Source organism: Mastigoproctus giganteus, chromosome 11 (assembly GCF_048544385.1).
Source record: "Mastigoproctus giganteus isolate SK-2022 chromosome 11, ASM4854438v1, whole genome shotgun sequence".
NCBI lineage: Eukaryota > Metazoa > Arthropoda > Arachnida > Uropygi > Thelyphonidae > Mastigoproctus > Mastigoproctus giganteus.
The window spans coordinates 29,524,336-29,550,220 of NC_143585.1; the positions used below are offsets into that span (position 1 = coordinate 29,524,336).

The 25,885-nt window shown below is 38.4% G+C and overlaps 2 protein-coding genes across 3 annotated transcripts in view; one reads left to right on the forward strand and one right to left on the reverse strand.

Moving 5' to 3' along the window:
* Window positions 1-11,168, forward strand: part of LOC150077843 (adenylate cyclase type 8-like) — a 188,737-nt gene extending 177,569 nt beyond the window's left edge. The window contains exon 21 of the mRNA XM_090385413.1: window positions 10,539-11,168. Within this exon, the coding sequence (XP_090241539.1) occupies window positions 10,539-11,098 (560 nt within the window). The 3' untranslated portion in view covers window positions 11,099-11,168. The remainder of the gene's footprint in view (window positions 1-10,538) is intronic.
* Window positions 11,169-11,669: 501 nt separating this feature from the next.
* The window catches only part of LOC150077844 (large ribosomal subunit protein eL30-like), a 36,542-nt gene continuing 22,326 nt past the window's right edge, over window positions 11,670-25,885 (reverse strand). For both annotated transcript variants that reach the window (XM_090385447.1, XM_090385446.1), the window contains 2 exons: window positions 15,116-15,246; window positions 11,670-11,769 (listed from right to left, as the gene is read on the reverse strand). In XM_090385447.1, the coding sequence (XP_090241573.1) occupies window positions 11,726-11,769; window positions 15,116-15,246 (175 nt within the window). In that variant the 3' untranslated portion in view covers window positions 11,670-11,725. The remainder of the gene's footprint in view (window positions 11,770-15,115; window positions 15,247-25,885) is intronic.

Here is a 25,885-nt window from a genome sequence, read left to right on the forward strand (position 1 = left end):
GTTTCAAGGGTGTATCGAGAATGGTACAATGAATAGAAAACATCCTCTCAATGGCACTCCTGTGGAAGAAAATCGCTTGTTGATGAGGTCAGAGGATGGCTAGAATTGTGCAAGAAAACAGACGGGCTACAATGTCGCACATCATGTCAGAATACAACCTTGGTGTGCAGAACAAAATGTCGCAACGGACCACTAGTCGCACTTTGTCGCGAATGGGCTACAACAGCCGACGGCCACATCGCTTCCCTTTGTTATCAATGAAGAACAAGAGAGCACGCCTCCTGTGGGCACAGCAACACCAGCACTGGACTATTGAGGATTGGAAAACATTTGCTTGGTCTGACAAGTGAAAGTTCCTGGTGCATCATGTTGATGGAAAGCTCAGAATTTGGTGAAAACAGTATGAATCCATGGACCCGGCATGTCTGGTGACTACTGTGCAAGGTGGTGGTGGGGGAGAATGTTTTCTTGGCACACATTGGGCTCAATGATACGCATAGATTCACGTCTGAAGGTCATATCGTACCTAAACATCATTGCTGCCCAAGTGCATCCGTTCATGTTGACAGTTTATCCTGTCAGATGGTTACTTCCAGCAGGATAATGTACCAGTGCACAAAGCCCGAATTACCATGGAATGGTTCCAGGAACATGACAATAACTTCTCTTTGCTGCAGTGGCTTGCTCAGTCTGTAGATCTCAATGCTATTGAACATCTTTGGGATGAGCTGGAAAGGGCTGTTCGCTGCAGGCCTACACCTCCTTCGAATCTCAAGGAACTGCGTGACACTCGTGTCTGCATGGTACTCCATTCCTGCACGTTTTCAGCACCTTGTTCAATCCATGCCTAGACGAATTCAGGCTGTTTTGAAGGCTACAGGCTCAACACACTACTAGGTAGGTGTACATAATAAAGTGAGAGCAGTGTAGATGTGCAAAATTTGCATTCAATAGCCATGGCAAGAGCCCAGAATGCTGGACTACTGTTTGGACAAGAAGCAAGTTTTCTACTCTTAGCCTATTTAAACATAATTTGGACTAATTAACAAAACTACTTTATAATTGTTGCGAGCTTTAATTTAGGTAGAAAATAAACCTGGATATTTGAGCCAATTGCGATATGAAATATTATCTTGAACAGCCTTAGTTCACTTATTGGAAACCTAGATTCACATAAAGGATGAGATTTTAAAGTGCAGCACAGAATAAAGGATTTCATCCCTAAAAAAATAATTTCACCGACACAAACATTGACATCAGGTTTAAAACATTACTCCGACCAAGGAAAAGAAATCTTGCAGATCTCATTTTGTATTATTGTAATGCCAAACGACAAGTGGCTGAGAAAGGCTCCATTCGATAAGACTATCACCAAGTTGTGATCTCGTGCTTAGAGGACCACATACTTTAAAGGATTGTGACAAAAAAATCAAGTGTTAGTTAAATGAATAATGTATGGTCATTAGTAATTACAAAAGCTTCAGCTTCTCAACTAGCTGTTTTCATTTGTCTAGTAAATGAAAGCCAGCTGGAATGGTGAACATTAAAATCACAAAGGAAATTATCTACCCACCCACAAAATGCAGCTTCTTAAATTTAAAGCCTTTCCTGGCCATGGCATTTGTACATGCAAATAGTATTGCATGCTGTTAATCTGTGGTTTGGGAATTGCCCATAGTATCAGAAGATATAGTTCAATTTCCATTTCTTAATTCAGTATTTGTTTGCGAGATGAAATCTTGTGGAACTGATTTTTTATTCCACAGTTAACTGCCAAAAATTTCTTTTCAAGACGGTATTTGAACTGACCTTTACCAGTGTAGCCATGTTTGATGCAGATGAAAGCAAAATAGATAAACATGTCACAAGCCAAACAATTATGACATGTCTCCCCAAATGGGTGCAGTTCAGTGCAATATAGACAACACGGTATTGCTTGTCAGCTTGCTCATGCAGTGAAGAAACAGAAAGACCTGGAGTCTGAAAGGGAATTTGTGGCACTAAGAAGACAGGGCTATCATCTTAGCAACTGCATTGTTAGTTTTTCTAGGGCAGCCATAGTGTGGTGGAAATCGTTTGAAGAGGGACACACCACCACCTTTCAGGACAAGGAGACCACTGGTTGAGTCGAGGTGAATGGTAGCACATGCCGCATCGGACAACAGATGGTTCACAATCATTTTCAAGCCTATTCATGTGTCCATGTTGACTGACCAACACCCCCACATATAGTAGGCACAGGAGCACCATTCATGAACATAGATGAGTCAATTGGTCTAATGAACCAAGGTTCAAGTTCCATCTTGCCAATGTGCAGGTATGCATTGACAGTTCATGGTTGTGGGGCATGTTTTTGTGATCACTGGGTCCTGTCATCACCACAAACCTGTATCCAGATGGCACCTGACTTTCAACCAGACAATTCCATCTCAGAATGCACTTTGTTTTTGATTATACAAAGAATATACTGAATTCCACCATATACAGGAATATGGTGGAATTCAGCTTTTGCCACTGCCTCACTCTGAACATTTATGTCCACCGGTCTGGCATACCTGAGGACATTTTACATGGTCTCATGATAACCACTTCCACCTAGTGGTTATCATGGCAAGACAGCTCAACATGCTGTTAGGTAGGTGGTAATGTTTTGGCTCATCAGGGTAAGTTAACATTTGAAGGGAATAAAGTTTAGTTCACCATTAATTATTAACCTGCAATCTGACAGGCAGGGCAGAAAAAATTTACTGAGTTGATCTGGAATTAGTGTATTATTTGTACCTTCTTGTATTGTTTGCCTTCTTGTTCCCTCCATTTATACAATTTTTTTATAAACCGAGGCTCGAGGATAGGCGATATTATCCTTATCCCAGTGTGGTGTCAGTTTGTATAGGGAAACTTTTCACTACGTTGATTTTCATTACCAAAAAGTTTCTTGAAGATCACCATCTTGCCCATCTGGGTACTATCAGAAAAAATAGAGGAATTTCAGTAGAGGTTGATAATCTTATGAAATTTACAGAATGCAAGTGGGAAAAATGAGGGGACAAAGGTTGCTATTTTTTAGCTGATGCAGCAATAAGCCTAAATTCCTTGCATCTTTTGGCTGTTATTAATAAAGTCTCCTTACCTTTTAATATTTCCTCTCTTGAAGACAATGGTTTTATTTACATAAAAACTCAGTTCAGCAGTTTACTTAAAACTGCTACTTTAAGATATAATTTTATATCTTAAAGTAGTATACAAAAAGGATTGAAGAAAAGAAACGTAGATATGGGCCAATGTCTTTGATAATGAACACTGTAACCAAGTTGCTGGTTCATAAATGCAGAATTCTAACCATTGCCTGTTTCACAACTTAAATTACAACGTAACAGGAACAAATGCTAACCATTACTTATTGGACTGTACTGTATTTCAAAAATACAGTACAGTTGCAATACTGGTTTTCTATAGGATCAGAATGACCTTTTATAAAAATTCAAATAAATATGAAGTGCCAACTTCCTCATGTCTGCAAACTTGTTCTGGTACATGCCGAGTCATTTTTCTCTAGGCATGGAGGAAAAACCCAGATTGGAGTGGATTGGTTTTGGTATTATTGGCGCATTAGCTACTAAGGCTATAATGCGCCAAGACCAGGTCATTTATAAAAATTTTTAAAATTTCAGTGACCTAATTAGTTAGGTCACTATGTCAAAAGGTATAACAAATATATAAGAAAAAAATGTAAAAATTTTACATACGAGTAAAAATATTTATTGTTTTTAAAAAGCTAAAAACAGCAGACACATTGTCATTGTCAGATAAAATCTGACTGAGTGTGTACGGCTCAGTCAGATGGTTAAAAGCGGTAAAACGGATATTGGTAAAATCTGGACATTCAATTAAAATGTGTCTAATTGATAAAATTGTGCCACAGGACTCACACATAGGAGGGTCATCAGCCCTCAGCAAAAAAGAATGAGTCAAATGACTATGTCCTATGCGGGTCCGAGCAAGAACAACTTCCTCCTTACGATTCCTGCGCAGACTAGACTGCCACGGTTCAATTACAGGCTTTATACGATATAGTTTATTCCCAGTCTGTCCATTCCACAAATCCTGCCATTGGGAATGTACCTTCTGCTGTATGGTTTGCCTGTAGTCTGTATAGGGGACTGACAGGCAGCGATTATTATTGGGGACTGCTGATTTGGCTGCGGTGTCAGCCAAATCATTTCCCCTAATCCCAATGTGGCTGGGAATCCAGCAGAAGCGGATATCATATTCACATCCACGGAGGAAGTGAATCTTCTGCTGAATACTAGACAGAACTGGATGAGGATTATATCTCACAGATATTAAAGCCTGTAACACGCTGAGAGAATCGGAATATAAAATGAACCGTTGGTATTGGCATTCACTAATGTGATCCAAGGCTAACTCTATAGCATGCAGCTCTGCAGTAAATATACTGCATTCAGAGGGAATCTGCTCCGATGTAGAGCTGTCTGTGAAGACAGCCGCAGATCCCACATATGATTCCAACTTCGAGCCATCTGTATAAACTGGCGCGAAGTCAGAATGTTCAGCTCGGTGTGCTGAATAAAGCTGCAGGTAGACCGACGATGGAGTGTCCGACTTTCCCCAATTTCTATGGGACAAGTCACATGCCGGGACATGAGCATGCCAGGGTGGAAAGGGTTGCTTTGGTGTTTGGGCAACCTTGTCTACCTTGATATTAAGTTCTTTGAGTAGCTCTTGGAGACGAATACCAAAAGGACGATTGGCAGTCTTACGGGTGTTGTACAAATTTTCCCATCGTGGCTTAAAAACGAATGGCCACGTAGGATGGTCTGGAAGGGATTTCATTTTTAAAGCGTACTTTAAGACAACTGCTTACGTCGAAGCGATAATGGTGGTTCGTTTGCTTCGACGTATAAGCTCTGGACAGGAGATGTGCGATATGCTCCAGTAGCAATACGTATGGCCTGATGATGGACGGGGTCCAGCCACCGCAGGACACTGTCTCTGGCTGAGGAATATACCTTGGACCCATAATCTAGTTTGGATCGCACAAGTGCACGGCAAAGCCGAAGAAGGGTACATCGGTCTGCTCCCCAAGATGTAGAGGAGAGCGAGCGGAGAATATTAAGCCCACGTGTGCACTTTGTGCGGAGTTGACGGATGTGATCCAAAAAGGTGAGTTTTTTATCGAATATGAGTCCCAAGAATTTTGTGTTCGCTGCTACTGGAATAGCATTTTGTCCGAGCCTTAATTCAGGTTCAGGATGAAGATTACGCTTGCGACAAAAGTGTACGCAAACGGTCTTCTCCGGCAAGAACCTGAAGCCATTAGCAAGTGCCCAGGAATTCAGACTATTGATGGCTTTCTGCAGTTGTCTTTCAATAACCCTCATGTTGCATGACTGACAAAAAATGCTAAAGTCATCAACATAGAGGGCACTGTTTACAGTCGGAGGAAGTTGTTCTGTGATGGAATTTATTTTGATGGCAAAAAGCATGACACTTAATACTGATCCTTGTGGTACTCCCTCCTCTTGGCTAAAGGAGCGAGAGAGTGAGGATCCCACACGAACTTGGAACGATCGATTGGCTAAAAAGGTTTGAATAAAAAAGGGGAGATGCCCTCTAAGGCCTAGGCTATGTAAATCTTTTAAAATGCCAAATCTCCAAGTTGTGTCATACGCTTTTTCCATGTCAAAGAACACCGACACCAAGTGTTCCCGTTTTAGGAAAGCATCCTGGATGGATGCTTCCACTCTAATAAGATGGTCCAAAGTGGACCGGTTCCTTCGGAAGCCGCACTGGATGTTGGAGAGAAGGTCATTTGCTTCGAGATACCATATTAAACGAGAATTAACCATTCTCTCCAGGATTTTGCACAGACAGCTAGTCAGAGCAATAGGACGATAATTGGTGGTGACTTTTGGATCCTTTCCTGGCTTAGGAAAGGCAAGAATGATTGCCTTTCGCCAGGAGTCCGGAAACTGCCCTTCAGTAAAGATTCTGTTATACAGAAGGAGCAGACAATCCATAGATTTTGGTGAAAGATGTTTAATCATTTCATAATGGATGCCATCAGGTCCAACGGCACTTGCTTTCGAAAGAGCGAGCGCTCTTTCCAGTTCCTGAATAGTGAAATCCCCGTTGTAGGGATAAATGCTCTTAGATTTAAAGCTAAGTGCCTGTTTTTCGATTTTATATTTCAGGACCAGGAACTCTGGGGAATACGAAGATGTTGCAGAGATGTTAGAGAATGTTTCCCCAAGAGAGTTAGCTATTGCAGTTGGATCTGCAATAGCGCATCCATTATAATCTAGGATTGAAGAAGGGTGGGATGTATATTTTCCCTTCATTTTCCGGATTTTATCCCAGACTACCTTAGAGTTGGTAGACTGGTTAATAGATGATGTAAAACGGATCCACGATTCCTTTTGACTCTGACGGCGGATATATCGTGCTTTGGCTCGTGCACGTTTAAAGGCTATAAGGTTGGTCGTGGTAGGATATCGGCGGAATATCCCCCACGCTTTGTTTTGAGCCTGTTTTGCTGCTGTGCATTGTGAATTCCACCAAGGTTTGGGAAATGGTGGAAACCGGGCAGATGTTTTTGGAACAGCATGCTTGGACAATATTTTCTGTGATGTACTTAACTGCATCATTGATAGGCTCTTGACTGACCGTGCTAAGATCAAAAATTGCCTGATGTTGGAAGGCAGTCCAGTCAGCCTGATCAATCTTCCACTTCCACCTTATCCCCTGGCATTTTCTGCCGTGAAGGGAATTTGTCACTTACCAATGTAAACCTATATTTAAATTTGGTACGACAAATAAAGATTTATTTAAGTAACCTGAAGGGAAGACATGGTCTCCCACTGTGTAACGAGGTTATCACAGGGAAGTGATCACTTCTGTATGGATTCTCCTCCACTTCCCAGGTGAGTGAAGGGAGTAGAGAAGGGGAGCAGATAGAGAGATCAATGGCAGAAAAAGTACGGGTAGGCATGTGGAAGAAGGTGTTTGTTCCAGTATTTAGAAGGGAAAGGTCATTGTCATTGAGCATACGCTCTATGACTCGTCCCCTTCCGTTGATGTTAGCACTACCCCACAGGGTGTTATGTCCGTTAAAATCCCCGAGAAGTAAGAAAAGGAGAGGCAGCTGCGTTAGAAGATCATCAAGGTCTGCCTGGGTGATGTCAGTCCCAGGTGGCAAATAAATGGAGCACAGTTATTAAAAATCCTACTGAAAGGCGAATTGCAACAGCCTCTATGCTGGTTGTAATTAGCAAGGGCTGCACTGGGGTCTGGTTACCCACAAGGATAGCCACTCCCCCATGTACAGAGCCATCTGCAATTCTATCCTTTCGAAAAAATGTGATGTTGTGCATGGTGGGATCATCATTTGCCTTTAGATGTCTCCTGCAAGCAAAAGCAAACTGGCTCATGCGTTTGCAGGAGGGCCTTGATGTCATCAATATTTCGCTGGAATCCACAATTCCATTGTAGGAATTTAGCCATTATTTTGGCTTGGTGGGTCCATCAGGCGGCTTCCGAGGTGCTGAGAGCTTACTTTTGTCAGTCTTGGATTTATCTTTTTTGGGGAAGAATGGACGCTGTCCCGTGTCTATTGCTTCCTCTGCAAAGAGTTCTAAGACTGAATCTTCGGGTACCTCCTTCTGCTCGACCTCCATGTTTTCTTGGGTTCTAGGGGGGGACTTCCCCTTTTTTATTATCTTTCAGTTACCTTTGTTGCTTGTGGAGCATTAGGAGGTACCGATATAGGAGTGGCAGCTGATTGGTCCTTCTGTGCAGATTTTTGTGAAGTTAAGAGATAACGCGCGATGGGAGTGAAAGACTCCTTTGGAGGAATGGTCATGTCTGTCTGAGTTCCGACGGAACATCTCCCTGCTACCTTCTGGGCGTAGGTAGGTTTGTTAATATTCAGGGGTTTGACCGATTTCCTTGCCTCCTGGTATATATTTAGCTCTGCCTTCAGCCGTTGAATTTCTTTTTCTTCTTTCCACCTCTGGCATGCTAGTGAATAGGCCGGGTGTTCACCTTCACAGTTAATACAGGTGGGTTTTGCGGCTGAACATGCTGTTGTTTCGTGGTCCTTTGCACCGCATCGAGCGCATGCAAGGACTCCACGGCAGGCCATTTGAGAATGTCCATACTTCTGGCATTTAAAACACCGTAAAGGGTTCGGAACGTATGGACACACTGAACAATTGATGTATCCAGCTTTAATCTCGTCAGGAGGTTTAGGAGACTTAAAAGTCAGGATAACGCTCCTGGTTTTAACAATTGTTCCATCCCTTCGCGCAGTAATTCTCGACGGCAATAACTCCCTGGGGTTTTAATTCGGAGATTTCCTCCTCGGTTACGTCGAGAAGGTCCCACTCCGAAATGACACCTCTCGTTGAATTGAGTGTTCTGTGTGGTGTCACTGTTATAGGGATTCCTCCGATTGATGTTGTTCGGAGTAGATGTTCTGATTGCCTGTCATTTTTAGTTTCAATTAAAAGGTCTCCAGAACGAAGCCTTTTAACTGATTTGGGTGAACCTAACCCATCTAGCCCTTTTTGAATAAAAAAGGGCGACATTTTACCAATCGGTGTCTCATTGGTAGAATGCATGATTAAGAACCTTGGGACTGGCCCTGATGGTAATTCGGTTCGCTGCCTCTTTGTAGCAATAATGCTATGTCTCTCCATCTCTGTTTTCAGATAGGGTTGTTGTTTGGTTTTTAGGAGCATTAGCAACTAAGGCCATATTGCTCCGGAATATGCGATGGTCATTCCTTGACCTTTCCGCATCCTCCATATTTGGTGGTGACGGGCTCGAACCCCGGTCTAATCAAGAAGCGTGTGGTACGCACTGCTGCTCCTTCCCACCTGGCTACGGAGACGCCTTTCAGATAGGGACCGGGTTGGGGCCCCTGAAGGAATATATTTATCAGGATTCATAGAGATTTTTATATTGTTCAGTGCCCGGGCTCCCCATCCACCACGGAGCCCAAGGGGACGCCCACTACCCGGCATGCAATAAATGCGCTCGGGAGTGGAACGCCAGGGCTACCCAGACACTATACCCGCACCGCTGCCAGCCTGAATCCTGTCCCTCGGACCATGAGGGTAGGGGCGTGGCATTGACACGGTTGACCCTCGCAGGCGAGCCTTCCAGGACCACCCGTCTTGTCGAAGCAGGGGCCAAAGTGGTGTATTGAAGCTGGGCCCCTCAACCACCAGGATCCCCCTATCCGAATTTCCACGGGTCACAGCGCACGGCAAACACTCTGGATTCCATTGATGTAAGCCTGGAACCTGGGCTGTGGGCGTTGGATCCCAGTGATGCTAGTCTGGAAGTCCAGCAGCATCACTGGGAGGTCCCCTCGCCACGTACAGGTTCCCACGTCGAGGGGAAAAAACCCAGACATTGGAACCCAAACATGAAACAAATATGTCAACGTATTATCTGTTAAAGCAGGCCAACCATAAATTGAACCTTCCTGGTCAACAAAACTGAGCTAGGAGGCTACTGAACATGATAAAAATACTTTCACCCCCTCCTCCAACTTATTTGCAGCTGACTTACATGGAAACAATCTACTGTGGGTACTCCCAATTTTACATATTTTTTGGTGGCTTATTAACAAGATACTGTGGTAAAAATCTTCAAGACATCCTGGTTTCTTCATGGTGGATAACAATAGTTCTTAGTATTTTCTCACTGTAGTCATTCTTACTCAGTATGCCACAATGACATTTCTAACTGATATGCATTTGAAAATTAAATGACTATGCAATGCTCAGTAGTTTGTAGGCTCCATGCATCTCCTGCCACACAACACATTTTTGCTTTGAATTCTTAGCTAGAGAAAAACTCATATGCTCAACTGAACTGCCTACTATGAATATAGCTTATAGAGCATGATTTCCTCACGCCTACCACCACCAGTACTCAAATTGGAAAACATTAACTGCAATGCCAGTATTTGGCAACAAAAAGATTACTTTTGGGTCAAAAGCTCATCCAACACACATGGTAGTACACAAACTGTCATGTTTACATGAGTTTTCATTGGCTGTTATTTGAATGTCAAGTTTAACAACAAATGTACCTGAACTTGTGTTTGGTAATTAACACTAACATTTTATAAAACTTTTTTGATTGGTTATAAACTTATAAAGGATGCTTTAAGGCTAAATTTAAAAAAGTGAACTATTGAATAGTGCATTTGGTATATTCAGCCCAATTCGAACACTGGCTACCAGTATAATTTGGTACATGCAAAGAAGACTGTTTTGATATTGTATTTATGTCATCTACTATACGTCTTTTGGTAAAAATAAAATTATTTTTACCAAGTCCCAATACCAAAATCTTCCTATTTAAATTCCATATACTTCAATTTGCTTCAGTACCTAAGGATACTTTTAACCCTCTTGTATAGTGCTTATTCATAACTATTACTAAGTTAGCAAAGCTCTTTTGAATATTATCGTTACATTATGATTAATCACATCTTTTAGGAATCAGTCATGGACCATTGGTTGGAGGTGTGATTGGAGCAAAGAAACCAGTCTATGATATCTGGGGTAATACTGTTAATGAAGCTAGCCGAATGGATTCAACTGGTGTCACTGATCAAGTGCAAGTCCCTAAGGCCACTGCTCATATTCTTGAAGCAAATGGGTATAAACTCCAGTACAGGGGCATGGTACAAGTCAAAGGAAAGGGTGAAATGGAAACATATTTTGTGACAGGAAAAAAAGTTTCAAAACAACGCTCATTAGCTCATCAGACACCAACAGTCAGCAGTTTAGCAGCTGTAGTATATGGAATGGTACAGGCTCGCAGAAAGCAAATTTTAGGATCCAATTTGAGTATACCCAGCCCTAAGCAGCGTTCTTCATCACCTGCAACTTTTCGAAAGCAGAAGCTACAAAGAATGTTTTCAGAGACTCCTAATCCCGGACGTCGTAAACCTCGAATACACAGACAGATGACAGAAACAGCAGGTAGCAGCCAGTCCTACCCTGACATGAGAACAGCCCAAAGAGATGATGTTTTCCAGCACAAAGAACAATGACTCAAGAACTTTCTCCAATGTTTTTGTATGTTTAATGTATGTAATTAGCATTATATGAAATCCATTTTTGTCAGCCTGATATTTTGATATTTATAATAAAATCTCATCATGTGTGACCATTCCTATATACAGTCTTTGTTCCAGTATATTATAAGCAGTATTTCTCAAACTGTGGGGATGAGCAATTATTCAGAAAAGTGTACACTCTTAAAAAAAAAAAAAAAAAAAAAGCTGTTCACATTCTAACAGAGCCAGAGGAGTTTAATCACTTCTGAAACGAATACAATCGTTAAATATATTTAACAGCTATGTGGGCTTGAACCAACATTCAGTGAAATGCACTATCACTGGACCGTTTGACCACGTTCCCCACAATTCAGCTTTGTACATGCAAGTACATCACTACAAATTCATTGGCAGTTTTAAGAATATGCTAGACATTTGCATGATTAATTTCACAGATCAAACTGTCCAGTTGTGCATTAAGATACATTAAAACAAAATGTTTTGAGTTGTTCCTTAGCTTTTGAGCATCTATGTAGTTACGTTCATGTAGATAGTGAAGTACAAATTAGGTCGGCAGCTTTTATTTAACAATTTTATTACAATTAATTCAAATTGAAATCTTTACTGCTGGTCAGTAGGCATGCTTCGTATGATGTCAGAGTCTCCTATTTATAAAAAAAAAAAAAAAAAAACTTACAGTTAATTGTAATATTCATATATAACAAATTTGAAAAACAAATTCAAAAATAAGGGTCATACAGTACGAATACATTTCTAAACTTTCATGAATAATCAAGATGTTTCATATAATCATACCCTCAATTTAATATATACAGCACAATTACAGCAACTATACTACTTGAATATAAGCCTTCCAACAGAGATAACAGTGTAAAAGCTGTCTTTGTTAATAAGGCTCATTTTAGCAGAAAAGTAAAATCAAGATTAGAAGATTTTATTAAAAGATTTAATACAATAAAATCTTTACTGACCAGCAGTAAAGATTTTATTGTATTAAAATCATGATTTTATTACAATTAATTCAAATTGAAATCTTTACTGCTGGTCAGTAGTATACTACTGACCAGCAGTAAAGAAAAACCCCTAGCATTGTCGCTGTTGTGGGTATTATTGCATCAGGCAATCATGTAACCAATCACTGCCTGCAATAAAGATATATATACTTGAATATAAGCCTTCCAACAGAGATAACAGTGTAAAAGCTGTCTTTGTTAAGGCTCATTTTAGCAGAAAAGTAAAATCAAGATCGGAAAGTAACTCATGGGTTTTTATTTTCAAAAATGGTTCAGCAAATGTAATGTTTATCAAAGTTCAATATGAAAGCTTGAGGAAGTTTTTGCCTAGTTACTGAAGTAAAAATAAATCTGCTAAAAGTAGTAACTTAACAGTCATTAATATTACAGAGAGTGAATAACAGAACAGAGCCTCTCTACAGATAATTGAATCCTCCTGCTGAATGTATTATACTCACAGGACAAATTGGCATTGTATAGCTGATTGAATTATGCACTTGAGGTCGCTGTTTAGTGGATTCATAGTACACTTTCAGAATAATGGCACCTTCGGAGATTAACAATGCCATTATCCAGAAAGTTATTTTTAATATATTTAATGCAGAAATAATGAGGCTAAATAAAAAAGGTTAAGAATGCAATTTTATTAACTGCACGTAAAAACAAACATGTTGACGATTCAATGTTATATTCTGCCATTAATACATACTCTTACTTACCCGTTCTATTTTCTATTATTATATCAAGTTTGTCACTAAGCTTTAATGTTCTTAATTACTCTTCTTCTCTGTATGAGGTTTATTAACTTTAGGAGCCATAGTGAGGGGTTTTTAATTTAAAATAAATGGAAAACAGCAGTATAATCTGTGATATCAGTATAGAATTCACTTTCAAAATGGCGAAGTTAAACAAATACAATAATCATGCGACTTGTTTTAATTTTTCAGCAATTCAAAAAATTTGCGCTGTATGTAAACATCCAATCTCAATGTGCCATTATTTCGAGTCTACTGTAGCAAGAAACTTTCAGCTGCCACTTCTGATAGAACTGGAAAGGGAAACCATCCCCTCCCAAAGATAAATGTATTTCTTTTTGGCTTTTAGAAAATGTACAGATGCCCTTAAAGGTGCCAGAAGGCTGAGACTTATCTCAATATCTTTCCACACCAGATTAGCACAAAAAAACTTCCGACCAATAGTGGCACTGAGTACTAGAAATGCTTTCTAATGCTGAAATAAAAACTATCGCTGCTGCATTCATACAAAAGTCCTCTTATAAACACAATAAATTAAAAAAAAAAAAAACACTCCAACCACAATGATAATTCACTTTTTTCTACTTCTCAACAGCTCCAAAACAAGGCAGAACTGACACTACAATGTTAAACAATAGTTACACAGAAAGCACCAAATATAGTGGCATTGCACAATAGTTTTAAATGACCATTGATCTGCATTAATAATTAAATTCATACAATAACATGGTAAGGAAATTTCACTATCTGTTTTAAAGATCAATTTCAGTTCAACTGTACAGCATACAAAATAGTTAGAAAGAATTTTGCAGCCCACACCCATGGGAAGAAGAAAAAAAAAAAAAAAAAAAAAAAAAAAATCGATGCAATGTAAGTAAACATTTAATTCTGTGTTTATAAACAAACTACAGTTTACCAGGTTCTAAATATTGGCAAACTTTCATCAGAGACACATTCAACTAACTATATGATGCAGGAGACAGCATTCTGAATTCAATTGGGGATCCGGTATGTAGCTTAATATCCCTACTGGAAAGCTAATGCAGCCTGTACACTATCAAACACCAAATAAACAGCCAAACAATACATTTTGGTATAAGAAGTACAATGGCACCCAAAACACAGAGTTAAGTTTTACATTAGTTCTGTTTATACCCACATTTATGCTTTTTACCCATATATATAGAATAAATACCAAATATAATTAAATTTTTATCAAATGGCTATGATTAAAATTTGGTTTTTGATTAGGAAGCAACTGTGGTTGTGAGGTGTTCATATTCTGTAAACTGTAATCTAAGGCTGGTTTATGGGGGGGGGGGGATTGTTCTTAATCTTCTGGTGGTGACTCTTGTATGCAGGATATACATTAACTTTTTTTTTCATAAAAAAATTAACTGATCACGTGATGTCAGGTGACATGTATCTCGAGAACTGCTTGGGCAGCGCCTTGCGTTAGAGTGAATGCAGTCTTTCCACCGACTAAAGCTGAAAAATTTGTGTTATGTTACATGGAAACACAGGGTATCCCCTTTTCTAAACATTTTGAAAACACGAATGCCATCTTGGTGCTACTTTAATATTGAGAAATGAGTTTTTTTCTCCCTTCCCTCGGTGCTGATTTTAAATTGGGAAACGAGTCCCCACCCACAGCACTGGTTTGAAATCAGAAAAATAGTTTGAAGGGAAACTAGTTTCTTGATTTGAAATCAGCACTATGAGAGGGAGGAAAAAACTTGTTTCCCAATTTTAAATAAGCTCCAAGATAGCATTCACACTCTCTCTCTCTGAATTTGTTTGCATCTTCAAAATGTTTAGAATAGAGTACCCAGTGCTTCCGCATACTCAAATGCAAACTTACTAGCTTTAGTCGGCGGAAAGACTGCATTCACTCTAATGCAAGCCACTGGTAATTAGGCATGGTGCAGTCTAGGCAGTTCTTAATGTGTGTCATGTGACAGCTTGCAAAGGCAAGCCAGATCATGTACTGAGGTAGAAAATTATACCATAGCATTTCAATATATATATATATATACCTTAATTCTTCACACACAGTTTAACAGTTTTATTATTTTAATTAATTCTATTAAGATGAGCTGCCACAAAACAAAGCATCATTAAATAATAATAATAAAATAAAAATATAATGAATCTTTAGATTTAAAATATAAAAAGGCACATACATAAGTTCATCATAATAAAGAGAAAATGGACCATCTCACCTGGATCTGTAATGCTGAGTGCACACACCCTGAAGTATTTGCCACAAGCTGTTCCCAATTCTATGTTGTTTCCCAAATAGTGATGGACCCCAGTTTTTGCAAGCATGGCATAATACTCAATTTCACTTTTTCTAAAGGGTGAAGGGAAAATATAAATATAAAATTTAATTATGGAATTAAATGACATTTTATGTAATTTAATTCCATAATTTTAATATTAAGAGACCTAGGTCTCCATGTAAAATATGACAATTAGTTCATAAAATTAAAAACAATTTTTTTGTATATTTCATGAAGAACAAAATATTTTTTGTAAAAAATATTTAAAATATCAGATTCAAAATAAAAATGTAAAACCTTTGCATTTTACATTTACCCTGCAGACTGTAAACTAAATTTTCTCTAGGCCAAATTCAGTTTGAATCCTAGTGAGTACTTGGAAGCATGCCAATTAAATATAAAATATGCAGCAAATACATCAATTACAAAATTTCTTTTATTTTAGAAGAAGGGGAGATAAGCATATACCTTCAAACACATCCACTTTACTATCACAACAGTTCATAATGTATGTAAATTATCCACATTATTTCATGCCCGCCCCCACCCATTTTCATTACTTGATGATTTTATTGAAAGTTAGTGAGGCAAGCTAAGATTCCACCATTGGGACTTGTCTAATGACGTGTTTTGTGGGTCTTTACAAGTAGTATGGGAGGTAGAGGTATAAAGGATTATTGGCGCATGAATTAGCATTAGCATTACTAGAGGCACAAGATGCAAGAAAGCAAGCTTATGCAGCATCAACAAAAAAAAAAAAAAAAAAAAAGCAAGCTCCTATTTCATACCCTCCATTTGTTCCAAATACTTGTCCACCTCAGCCTTAAATTTATTTAGGCCATCAACCTCCACAACAAAAGATGGAAGTCTGTTCAACCAATCAACTAAAGGCAAACTTCCACACATCTATCCTTAAAACTTAAGCCTTTATTCTTCTATTCACTAATCTTGTTGCCCTTCTCTGTACTCGTTCCAGCAGTTCTACATCCTTCTTGAAATGAGGCCTCCAGACCTGTATACAATACTCAAGGTGTGGCTGACCATTGCCTTATAAAAGGGTTTAATCACCTCCTTATCCCTGCTAGAAAAATTCCTGTATATCATTGACAAGACACCATGAGCTACTCTTGCAGACCATCTGCACTGCTCAGAAAACTTCATATCTGCCTGCACAATTATCCCCAGGTCATTTTCGTTCTCTACCACTGTCAATGTAGTACCACAGAGTTGATACGTTACTCTGGGGTTACTGCTTCCCATATGTAGTACTTTACATTTGTCAATGTTAAACTTCATTCGCCACCTCTCAGCCCATCTGCTCAACCTTTCTGGATCCTGTTGCAGCACCGTATTGTCATTAGTGTCTTTAACAACCCTGCCAACCTTCCTATCATCTGCAAACTTGGACATTAAGCTTGATATACCATCATCAATATCATTTATAATTACAGAAAACAACAATGGACCCAACACTGACCCCTGAGGGACTCCACTAATAACATTAATCCATGATGAGCAGTGTCCATTTATTACCACTCTCTGTCTTCTCCCACTCAACCATCCCTTTATCCATAGCTGCAATTTGCCTCCAATGCCACACAGCTCCAATTTGTTCAGAAGTCTTCCATGTGAAACAGTATCAAAAGCCTTTCTAAGATCCAAATATATGATAAAGTTATTCCCTGCATCCAGTTCCTTTGTGACCACATCATAGTATCCAATCAAATTGGCCAGGCAAGACTTTCCCTTAACAAAACCATGCTGTGTCTGAGCTATAACTGAAGTCTTGTCTAGATGATCCTGCAGTGCTTCTTTAATCTCCTTTCTGACTTGGTTACAGACCAGCTGAATTTATATAATTTATATGTATCCCATGCATTTTTCTTCTCTGCCGTATGTCTCATTAAGTTCATCTGACATCCATTTAAGCCTAAACATTGAACAATATTTCTTAGTTGGTATGTAAAGCCTAATAGCTTCCAAGATAAATTCTTTGAATGCTTCCCATTTTGAATTCTATCATATACATCTGAGATATTTCATTTAATAAGAAGCCATGTGACAAAAGCTTTTCCCAAAAGGAATGTTAGTGTTGCTACAACTATAACACTAACTTACCAAGCCGTGCTTGTCCATAGCAGTGACTTCTCTGATATTATACATGTGAAAGACATTTCTAATCATATTAAAAAGTAAATATTTATCTTTCTACAGAAAGCTAGTGCGTTAATTTCTACTCTATAGGAATAATTTATTATTTTGTATGATAGTTTTAACTTTAATACTAGTGCACTAGGAGGACAAAGCTGCATTTCATATGTAGACTTCAGCAAACTAATTTCACTGCTTAGTGCACCTAACTGTTTTATTGAATATTACAGAATTCTGGCATGGTATTGCACTACTCTAAATAAAATGCACTGCTCCAATGGAGAAGTGTATTGCTGTTTTATTTAAAACACCTACCACTATCCAGACTAGAGTCTTGATCCCATTTAGGATCTCATCAGTGGGTGAGTAGGCAATGTGAAGACCTTAACAACACGGTGATGGAAGTATTCATAATACGTAAGATGCAAGAGGGTGCAGAAAAATAAAATGAAGTAAAGTGAGTTTATGCTACTAGTGCTATATAACACTATTGTACTTGGAGAGAAAAGCTGCATGCTCCCATCTCAACATTGTGATGATGTGGAGTGTCATGCTGAACTTACAGAGGAGTGCCACCACAATGCAAGTAGGTGTACTAAGCAGCAAACTTAGTTTGTTCAAGGCTATGTATGAAATGCAAGTTTGCAAAATTACCAACATGGAACCCCCCAACTAGTCATTCCGCCACAAGGTTTATGGTGGAGTGTCTCTAAAATGTGGAATAGGTGCATTAAGTGGAAAACTTAGTTTGCTCAATTCTATGTACAAGAGGGATTGCTGTGAAGTGCAGTTATGATTTCTGTATGAAATTCTTGTTTCTTCTTTATATTTTAAGGTGGTAGATGACTTTCATCAACCGGTGAAATACCACCACTTTGCTTATTGGAGGCTTGAAGTGGTGAAACCCATGTTTAGTCTCTAGAGCAAAGTTTCCGGCATCCCCCCCCCCATACTTCTCCTTCAACCCATGCACGGTACTAAGTACTATAGGTTTTGATATCTTTTGTGTTTGGGGTTTTCATAAAAAAAAAAAAAAAATCTTCACCTTCGTCCCACATTTATATGGGATCAGCATTTCCGTCCTTAATTCTCTTCCTCCATATCCTGGGCTTCCTCTCTCTTTTAAATCCTCTGCCACCTTGTCCTTCCATCTCATCTTATGTGTCCCCCTCTTCCTCTTCCCTATCACCTCCAACTTTTCACACCTCTTCCCCACATACTCCTCACTTCTTTGTTCCACATGTCCAAGCCACCTCAACCTAGATTACTGCATTTTTTTACTCAGAGGCCTACCTTAACCGTACCTTTAATGTAGTCGTTTCTTATTCAGTCCTTCCTCGACACACCACACATCCATCTTAGCATCCTCATCTCTGCCACTTCCATCTTTTTCTCCTGGGCCCTTGTAATCGCCCATGTCTCAGAACTGTACATCAATGCGGGTCTAATCACAGTTTTATACACTCTTCCCTTTGTTCTACAATTTACTTTCTTATCACACAGCACCCCACTCATCTTTCTCCAGTTCAACCATCCACATTGCACCCTATGCTGTATTTCTGCACTCAGTCCTCCATCCCTCTCAGTGTTCGATCCCAGATACTTAAATTTCGAAACTGATGGTAGCTTTTCCTCCTGCAGTTTTATAGAACTCTCATCTTCTCCATTTAATATCATATATTCTGTCTTTGTTCTACTTACCCTCATGCCTCTCTCTCTTTCAACGCTTTCCTCCAATTTCTTCTATACCTTTCCTTGGGATGGTTCGCACAGTACGATGTCATCCGCGAACAGCATACTCCATGGTGCTCTACTCTTCACTTCTCTTACCAACACATCCATTACCAGATCAAACAGATATGGGCTGAGAGCTGATCCCTGGTGCAGCCCAACTTCTACAGAGAACCCCTCAGTCATACCTATACTACTCTTAACCTGAGTCACTGCTCCCTCGTACATTTCCGTCACAAGCCTTATGTACTTTTCTGATGTACCCTTCTCCCTCATGCATCTCCATACCTCTTGTCCGGGCACTCTTATCATATGCTTTTTCCAGGTCTACGAACACCATGTGCAATCATAGACCTGGAAAAAGCATATGATAGAGTGCCCAGACAAGAGGTATGGAGATGCATGAGGGAGAAGGGTGCATCAGAAAAAAGTATGAAATTCTTGTTTAGAAGGTAAAATATTGAATTCTGCCATATATGCAAAGGCAAAATGCATATTTTCATTTGGAATTATGTTCGACACTTTTTCCAATTCAAGTTCAAAGTGTATGTGGGGAGGGGGGAAAGAAGTAGAGGTTGACGCTCTCTTCTAAAATAATTCATTAGGATTGCAATACATATTAAACATATTTATTTGATGAAAAATTTAAAAGTTGCTCATACTTATTATTTTCAAAAATCAGAATGTTTATTAATTCTGTTAAAAAAACTACAAACATGACACTTCAGCTGCTTTCAAGTTATTAAAAAAAAAAAAAAAATTCAGACTTGCACATGCATATTTACATGTTTTGCCAATTTCACTTAAATCTGCATACACAAATATCACTTCCAAAAATACTTGAGTAAAACTATATTTAAGAAGCTACAGAAGAACTGGCAATTAACATGCAACAAATATTTTTAAAGTGGGTCTGTTAAGTCCTGTCACCACTGCTGATTTTTATTAGTATTCATAAGCAGTTTTTATGGGAAGGATTTTGCACCATGTTACTGAAGGGTCTGAGGCTCTCTAACAGGCAAAAATGATCAAAGATGAATGGAAGCATGGGTCTGAGACCTTATAACCATGGTAGAACAAAGCAAATAAGACTCACAATGGCTGAATGTCATATGGGTCAACAAGGTTACTACTGTACATGTAGGTGAAACAAAACAAGTATGCTAATAAAGGAAATATGCTACTGGAACAAATGACAAGATAGGTGCCATCAATGACAGCAGCTTAAATGGCAAAGAACTGGGTCCATACATTACAATAGCAGTTTTAAACAACCAAAAGGATAAATATGGTTCAGATCCAGCTAAACAATTATACATTTATTCTGGAAGTAAGACAGAGTGCAAGGCTTGGGGAAAGGGGGCTTTGATATCTCAGGAGGCATCATCATCATCAGCCATTTTCAATCCACTGCAGGATGAAGGCCTCTCCAGCAACTTTCCAGTTCCTTCTGTTTTGTGCAATGGCCATCCATTTACTACCCACAAACTCATGAATTTCATCTGTCCATCTCCGTTGTTGTCTTCCAGGTTTTCTTCTAGCTCCTCTTGGGTACCATTCTGTTATTTCCTTAGTCCACCTGTCATCATGTCTTCGAGCTATGTGTCCTGCCCAAGACCATTTTAGTTCTTTAGTTTTGATAAGAATGTCCTTTACTTGAGTTTGCTGCCTAATCCATGTGTTTCTCTTTTTATCTAACAGTCTGATTCCCAATATAATTCATTCCAGCTGTGTAGTTCTCAGCTTCTCTTCCATTCTTTTGGTGAGTGCCCAAGTTTAATTTCCATAAGCCATGGTGGGGAGTATACATTGGTTCATTGTTTTACGTTTCAGGCAAATTGGGATATTGCTCTTCAGTATGTGACTATATTTCCTGAATGCTATCCATCCAAAATTTATTCTTCTCTTGACTTCCAGCCATTTATCATTATTACAGCTATTGACTTGTCCCAGATAAGTATATGACCCCACCTTTTCAATTACTGCTCCTTCGATCATTATATCCTTTTCTGTGGTATATTTATTCATCATTACTTTTGTTTTAGCCATATTCATCTTTAGTGCAAAAACCTTACTAACTCTGCATAACTGATTAAGATTTTCCTCTAATTCTCTGGGATCGTGGCTTATGACCACAATATCATCTGCAGATCGTAGGTACTGCAAATGGTTTAGGTACTCTCCATTCACATTGACTCCTTTCTGCGACCAGTCTAACCTTCTGAAAGTTTCCTCAAGGGCAGCAGTAAACTTCGGAGATATTGTGTTTCCTTGTCGAACTCCTTTCTCAATTTTAAATTTATTACTGTCTTTGTCTAGTCTAATAAAGGAGGTAGCATTCTCATATATTTTCTTCAAAATCATAATATATGGGGTATCTATGCCTTGTCTTTCCAGTGCCCAAAACACTGCCTTATGCTGTATAGAGTCAAATGCCTTTTCATAATCCACAAATGCCAGGCATAATGATGTTTTATATTCATTTGCTTTCTCCATTAGCTGTGACATTATGTGAAGGCAATCCATAGTTCAGAATCCTGTCCTAAAGCCAGCTTGCTCTTTCGGTTGATTCTCATCAAGTATTCTTTCTAATCTGCTAGTAATGACCCTTGTGAACTACTTGTAGATGTGGGTTAACAACTTAATTGGTCTATAATTTCCAATTTTTAATTTATCTCCTTTCTTATGCAGCAAAACTATAATTGCATTATTTCACCCCTTTTAGGCGTCACACCTTTTTAAATGCATTTTGTGAAGACTCTTGCCAGTTTTTGTGCGCTCTCTTCCTCCCAATTTTAACAACTCTACAGTAACTTCATCTTACCCCAGGGCTTTCTGATTCTTCAATGCATGTTCTACATCATCAGGAAGGATATCAGGTATGTTGTATGTGTTACTAATTTTCGATCCATCTTCCCCACTGCTGGCATCATTCCCTCGCTCCTTGCATAACTCTTTATAGTAGCCTTCTGCTATTTGAATTATGCCTTCCCTGCTATTTATAAGTACACCACCACTATTCTTCAGTTTCAGTATCATTTGTCTTTCTGTATTACTGCTCATGGCTGCTGATTTAAATCCTTTGTTTTCCCTTAATGCTTGTTCTACTTTTCTTGTGTTAAATCTTCTTATGTTCTCTCTGAATCTCTTTCTAATGGCTTTGCATAACTCAGTATACTCAATTTTCTCCTTGTCAGTGTTTTTCTTGCTCTTCATTTGTAGTCTTCGGTTCATCATGACAAGTGTTTCTTGACTAATTTTTTCTTCTTTGGATTTCTTTTTACCTATAGGTTTCTTGGGCTTTATCACTTTCAGAAAGTTGTAATATTCCTCATCGATATCTTGGTCCTGAGCAGTCTGCAGAAGCTCAAACCTGTTCTTAAGTTGCAGTACATACTGCCTTTTCTCCTCTTCTGTTATCTCAAAGACCTTTGTATTATTTATTCGAGTCAGTGTTTTCCTATCTTTTCTTTCATCTATATCAATTGTGCATCTACCATTCTGTGATCACTTTCAACATTTACCTTGTTCAGGACAGTAACATCATTCACAATATATCTTCTGTTAGCGAGGATGAAGTCTATTTCATTAGTTGTTAATCCATTTGGGCTCTTCCATGTCCACTTTCTGTTCACCCTTTTCTTGAAAAAAGTGTTCATTACTGACATTCCTCGAGATGCTGCAAATTCCACAAGTCTTTCACCAATTCCAAAATTTTCTATAGTTTCCCCTTTCTGTGCTGTTTTGTCTCTTTCCAACTTTAGCATTGAAGTCCCCCATAATGATAGTGCAGTGAGTTTTCTGTTCATCTAGAAGACTCTCAATTTCGGTGTACATTTCTTCAACCTCTTCATCATCATGGCTCGATGTTGGTGCAAAAATCATTATAACCTTTAGCTTATACCTCTTATAAATCCTGAGTAGCAGTCTTGACATCCTTGGTCATGCACTTTTGAATTCCAAAATGTTGTTTTTTATATCTTTATGGACCAGAAAGCCAACTCCATCTTCACTCCTTTCTGTTTCCATTGGTGTATAGCAGATTTCCACTTGATAAACTTATAATTGATTCATTTCTTCTTCTTGTTTCAGCCAAACCGATGATATCCCAATTCACATTTTCTAGTTCCTTTTCCAGCTCTAATATCCTGTCTTCAACGATGAGTGATCTTATGTTGTAACAGGCCAAGTTCAGTTTCCATGCATGGCAGCATGGTCGTACGCAGAGATTCTTAGCACCCTCTGCTTCCACTCTGATCCTCTCGCTGCCGTAAGAGGGTGAGTGAAAGCCACTGGGGACTGAGGGCCATATGTTTTGTCTTACTGTCATGTGCTGGAGGATTTGGTCTTTTCCTCTTCACACTGACCAGGCGTGTTGAAGAGAACCACTCTACACATTCGTTGCCACCTAGGTGACATAACAGGGCTTACCACTGAGAAGGTGTGCATGAGTGGATTTTAGGGAGGCAGGCTAACTGGACTTCTCCTAAATCTTCTGAAATAGAAAGATATTGGATGAACCAGTGTCTGATACACACAGAATGCCTGTCCCCCCTCTAATCTCAGGAGGCACTAGAAACTAATTAAAAAAAAAAAAAAAAAAAAGAAGAGCACTGGATGGTGATTTAGACAGCAGGGCAGAAAATGGTAATTACATCCAGAGACATTTCAGTAAAATTTGGTACAATAAAGCTAACAATGGAAAAAGGTACAAGAATTTTGTAAAATCATTATAAAAAAAAAAAAAAAAAAAAAGGATTTTAAACAAGAGGTCCAAAAGCACAATTTCTAGAAGATTGGGCCACATGACCACCACCTTATACTGTGTAAATTAAAAATAACTTGCAAAAAATAAGGAGATAAGTGTTAAAATGGGAAAAAATTTAAAAGCTCTCATATTTTAATAAAAAGTATTAAATATAGAAACTTCCTTGCACAAAAATTTAAGAGAACTTTTGGTGGAAGATTCAAAACAAGTAAGGAGAAGGTCTGTAGATTCCCCAAGTCGTGAATAAAAACTAACTTTATCATTCATGTTAAAAGTTTTGTTTCTGGCATTTCTCATGCTAAATTACATTTTTATTAAATCTTATCCTCATATAGTCTGATAAATCAAGGTATTATTGCACATTCTCTCATTCACTTCAATAGCAGTATTGTCAACAAAACTGTTCAAAAGCACAAAAATTACCAACCAATACTATTAAATTTGTATGGTATTAAGTGACGAAAAACACTTTCTTCACCAATAAAATGAAAATACCTCCCCTGCAATGATTCAGACACCTAATAAATTTGTAAAAAATCAAATTCACACAGAAAGGAAACTAACCCTCAGGAAAGCTGCATTTGCAAAAATTACAAACTCCCTACACTACTACTGTCCTTAAAACAGATGCAAAGTATACTGATCATTGATGAGTAGTCACTTAAGACAGTTTAAGCCCATATCGATAAGTTGAAAAATGTATAATAAAATAAACAAGAAAAACTTAACTGAAATCCAGAAGAAAAGAAGACCTGCTGATAAAGGTGGCAGGTCTATAAACAATGCCTATTTAAATTATTACTTTACCCCTAGAATGGCAATTTACTGATGTGTAGTTCATAAAATGTTTTTCAAAAAAGTCAATGACAATCCTCCTCAAGTAGTACTTCTCTCCATCAGTCAATTACTTGACCTCAAAGTTTAGTCATTGTGCTATATGACTTACAAATTATAGTCGCTAAGATACAATGTTTATTTCACATATTGGTACCTTTAGTCACACGTTTTTAAAATTCATGTCTGAGTTTCACAAAGAATTGTGACAGCAACAGGCAATCAAAGATTGAACCTAAATTGAAGTTAGCCATTAGAATTTCACTAGAAATCAAAGTTCTACTTTTGGCTTTGGTTGGAACAGGCTGGTATTATATCAACAAGTTTATACCAATTCTGCTGACACTCATGAGAACATCAGGGAAAAACTCTGTCTAGTTAATGATAATAACAAGTAATACAATAATAACATATACATTGCACATTTTGTAAGGAGACTGCTTTGAGATGTGTATGATTTACTAAACTGTGGTTAGTGCCAATTATCTGTGATGCTATTATACTGAATAATAATATACAAAAATTTGTGTCCACACCATTAAGTGTCAGTATGGGTATCATTACTATTTTATACTTAAGGAAACAAGGAATTTTCTGATACAAAACATTTTTCGCGTAGTATGAGGGTCATAGTACGAATACTTTAATCATCACAGAAAAAAGATATGATAATTTTTTTAATCATTCCCTCATTTATTCTATATTACAAAATTAAAAAAAAATGTCACTCCAATCTAACTAAAGATTATACCTAATTCAAATGAGAAGGTTGTTTGAATGCCGCCACTCACACAACAGACATCACGGCATAATCTACATATAAGAGAAGCCAGGATGGGACCAGCTGTGCAGCAGCAGTTTCATGTGCATATACGAATAAAAAAAGCTGTTCTATTTGATGAAGAAGTGAAAGTTACTGGTGAGTTACGTTTAGAAAACAAGATCACTGCTCTTGGATAAGAATAAATTTTTGGCTTGGATTAAAAATGGAATATTCATCACTTAGCTAAAAAGCTGTGAAAATGCTGCTTCCATCTGCAACTACGTATGTGTGAGAAGAGCTTTTTTAGTTTATTCCTTCATTGAAGTTGTATTACCGGAACAAACTTGATGCAGAACCAGATTTGAGGCTCTGTCTGTCTTCCGTCGAACCAAATATTGCTACACTTTTTTCGGCAGGAAACCCCCCCCCCCAATAATCATATAAAATTTATGTTTTACAACTA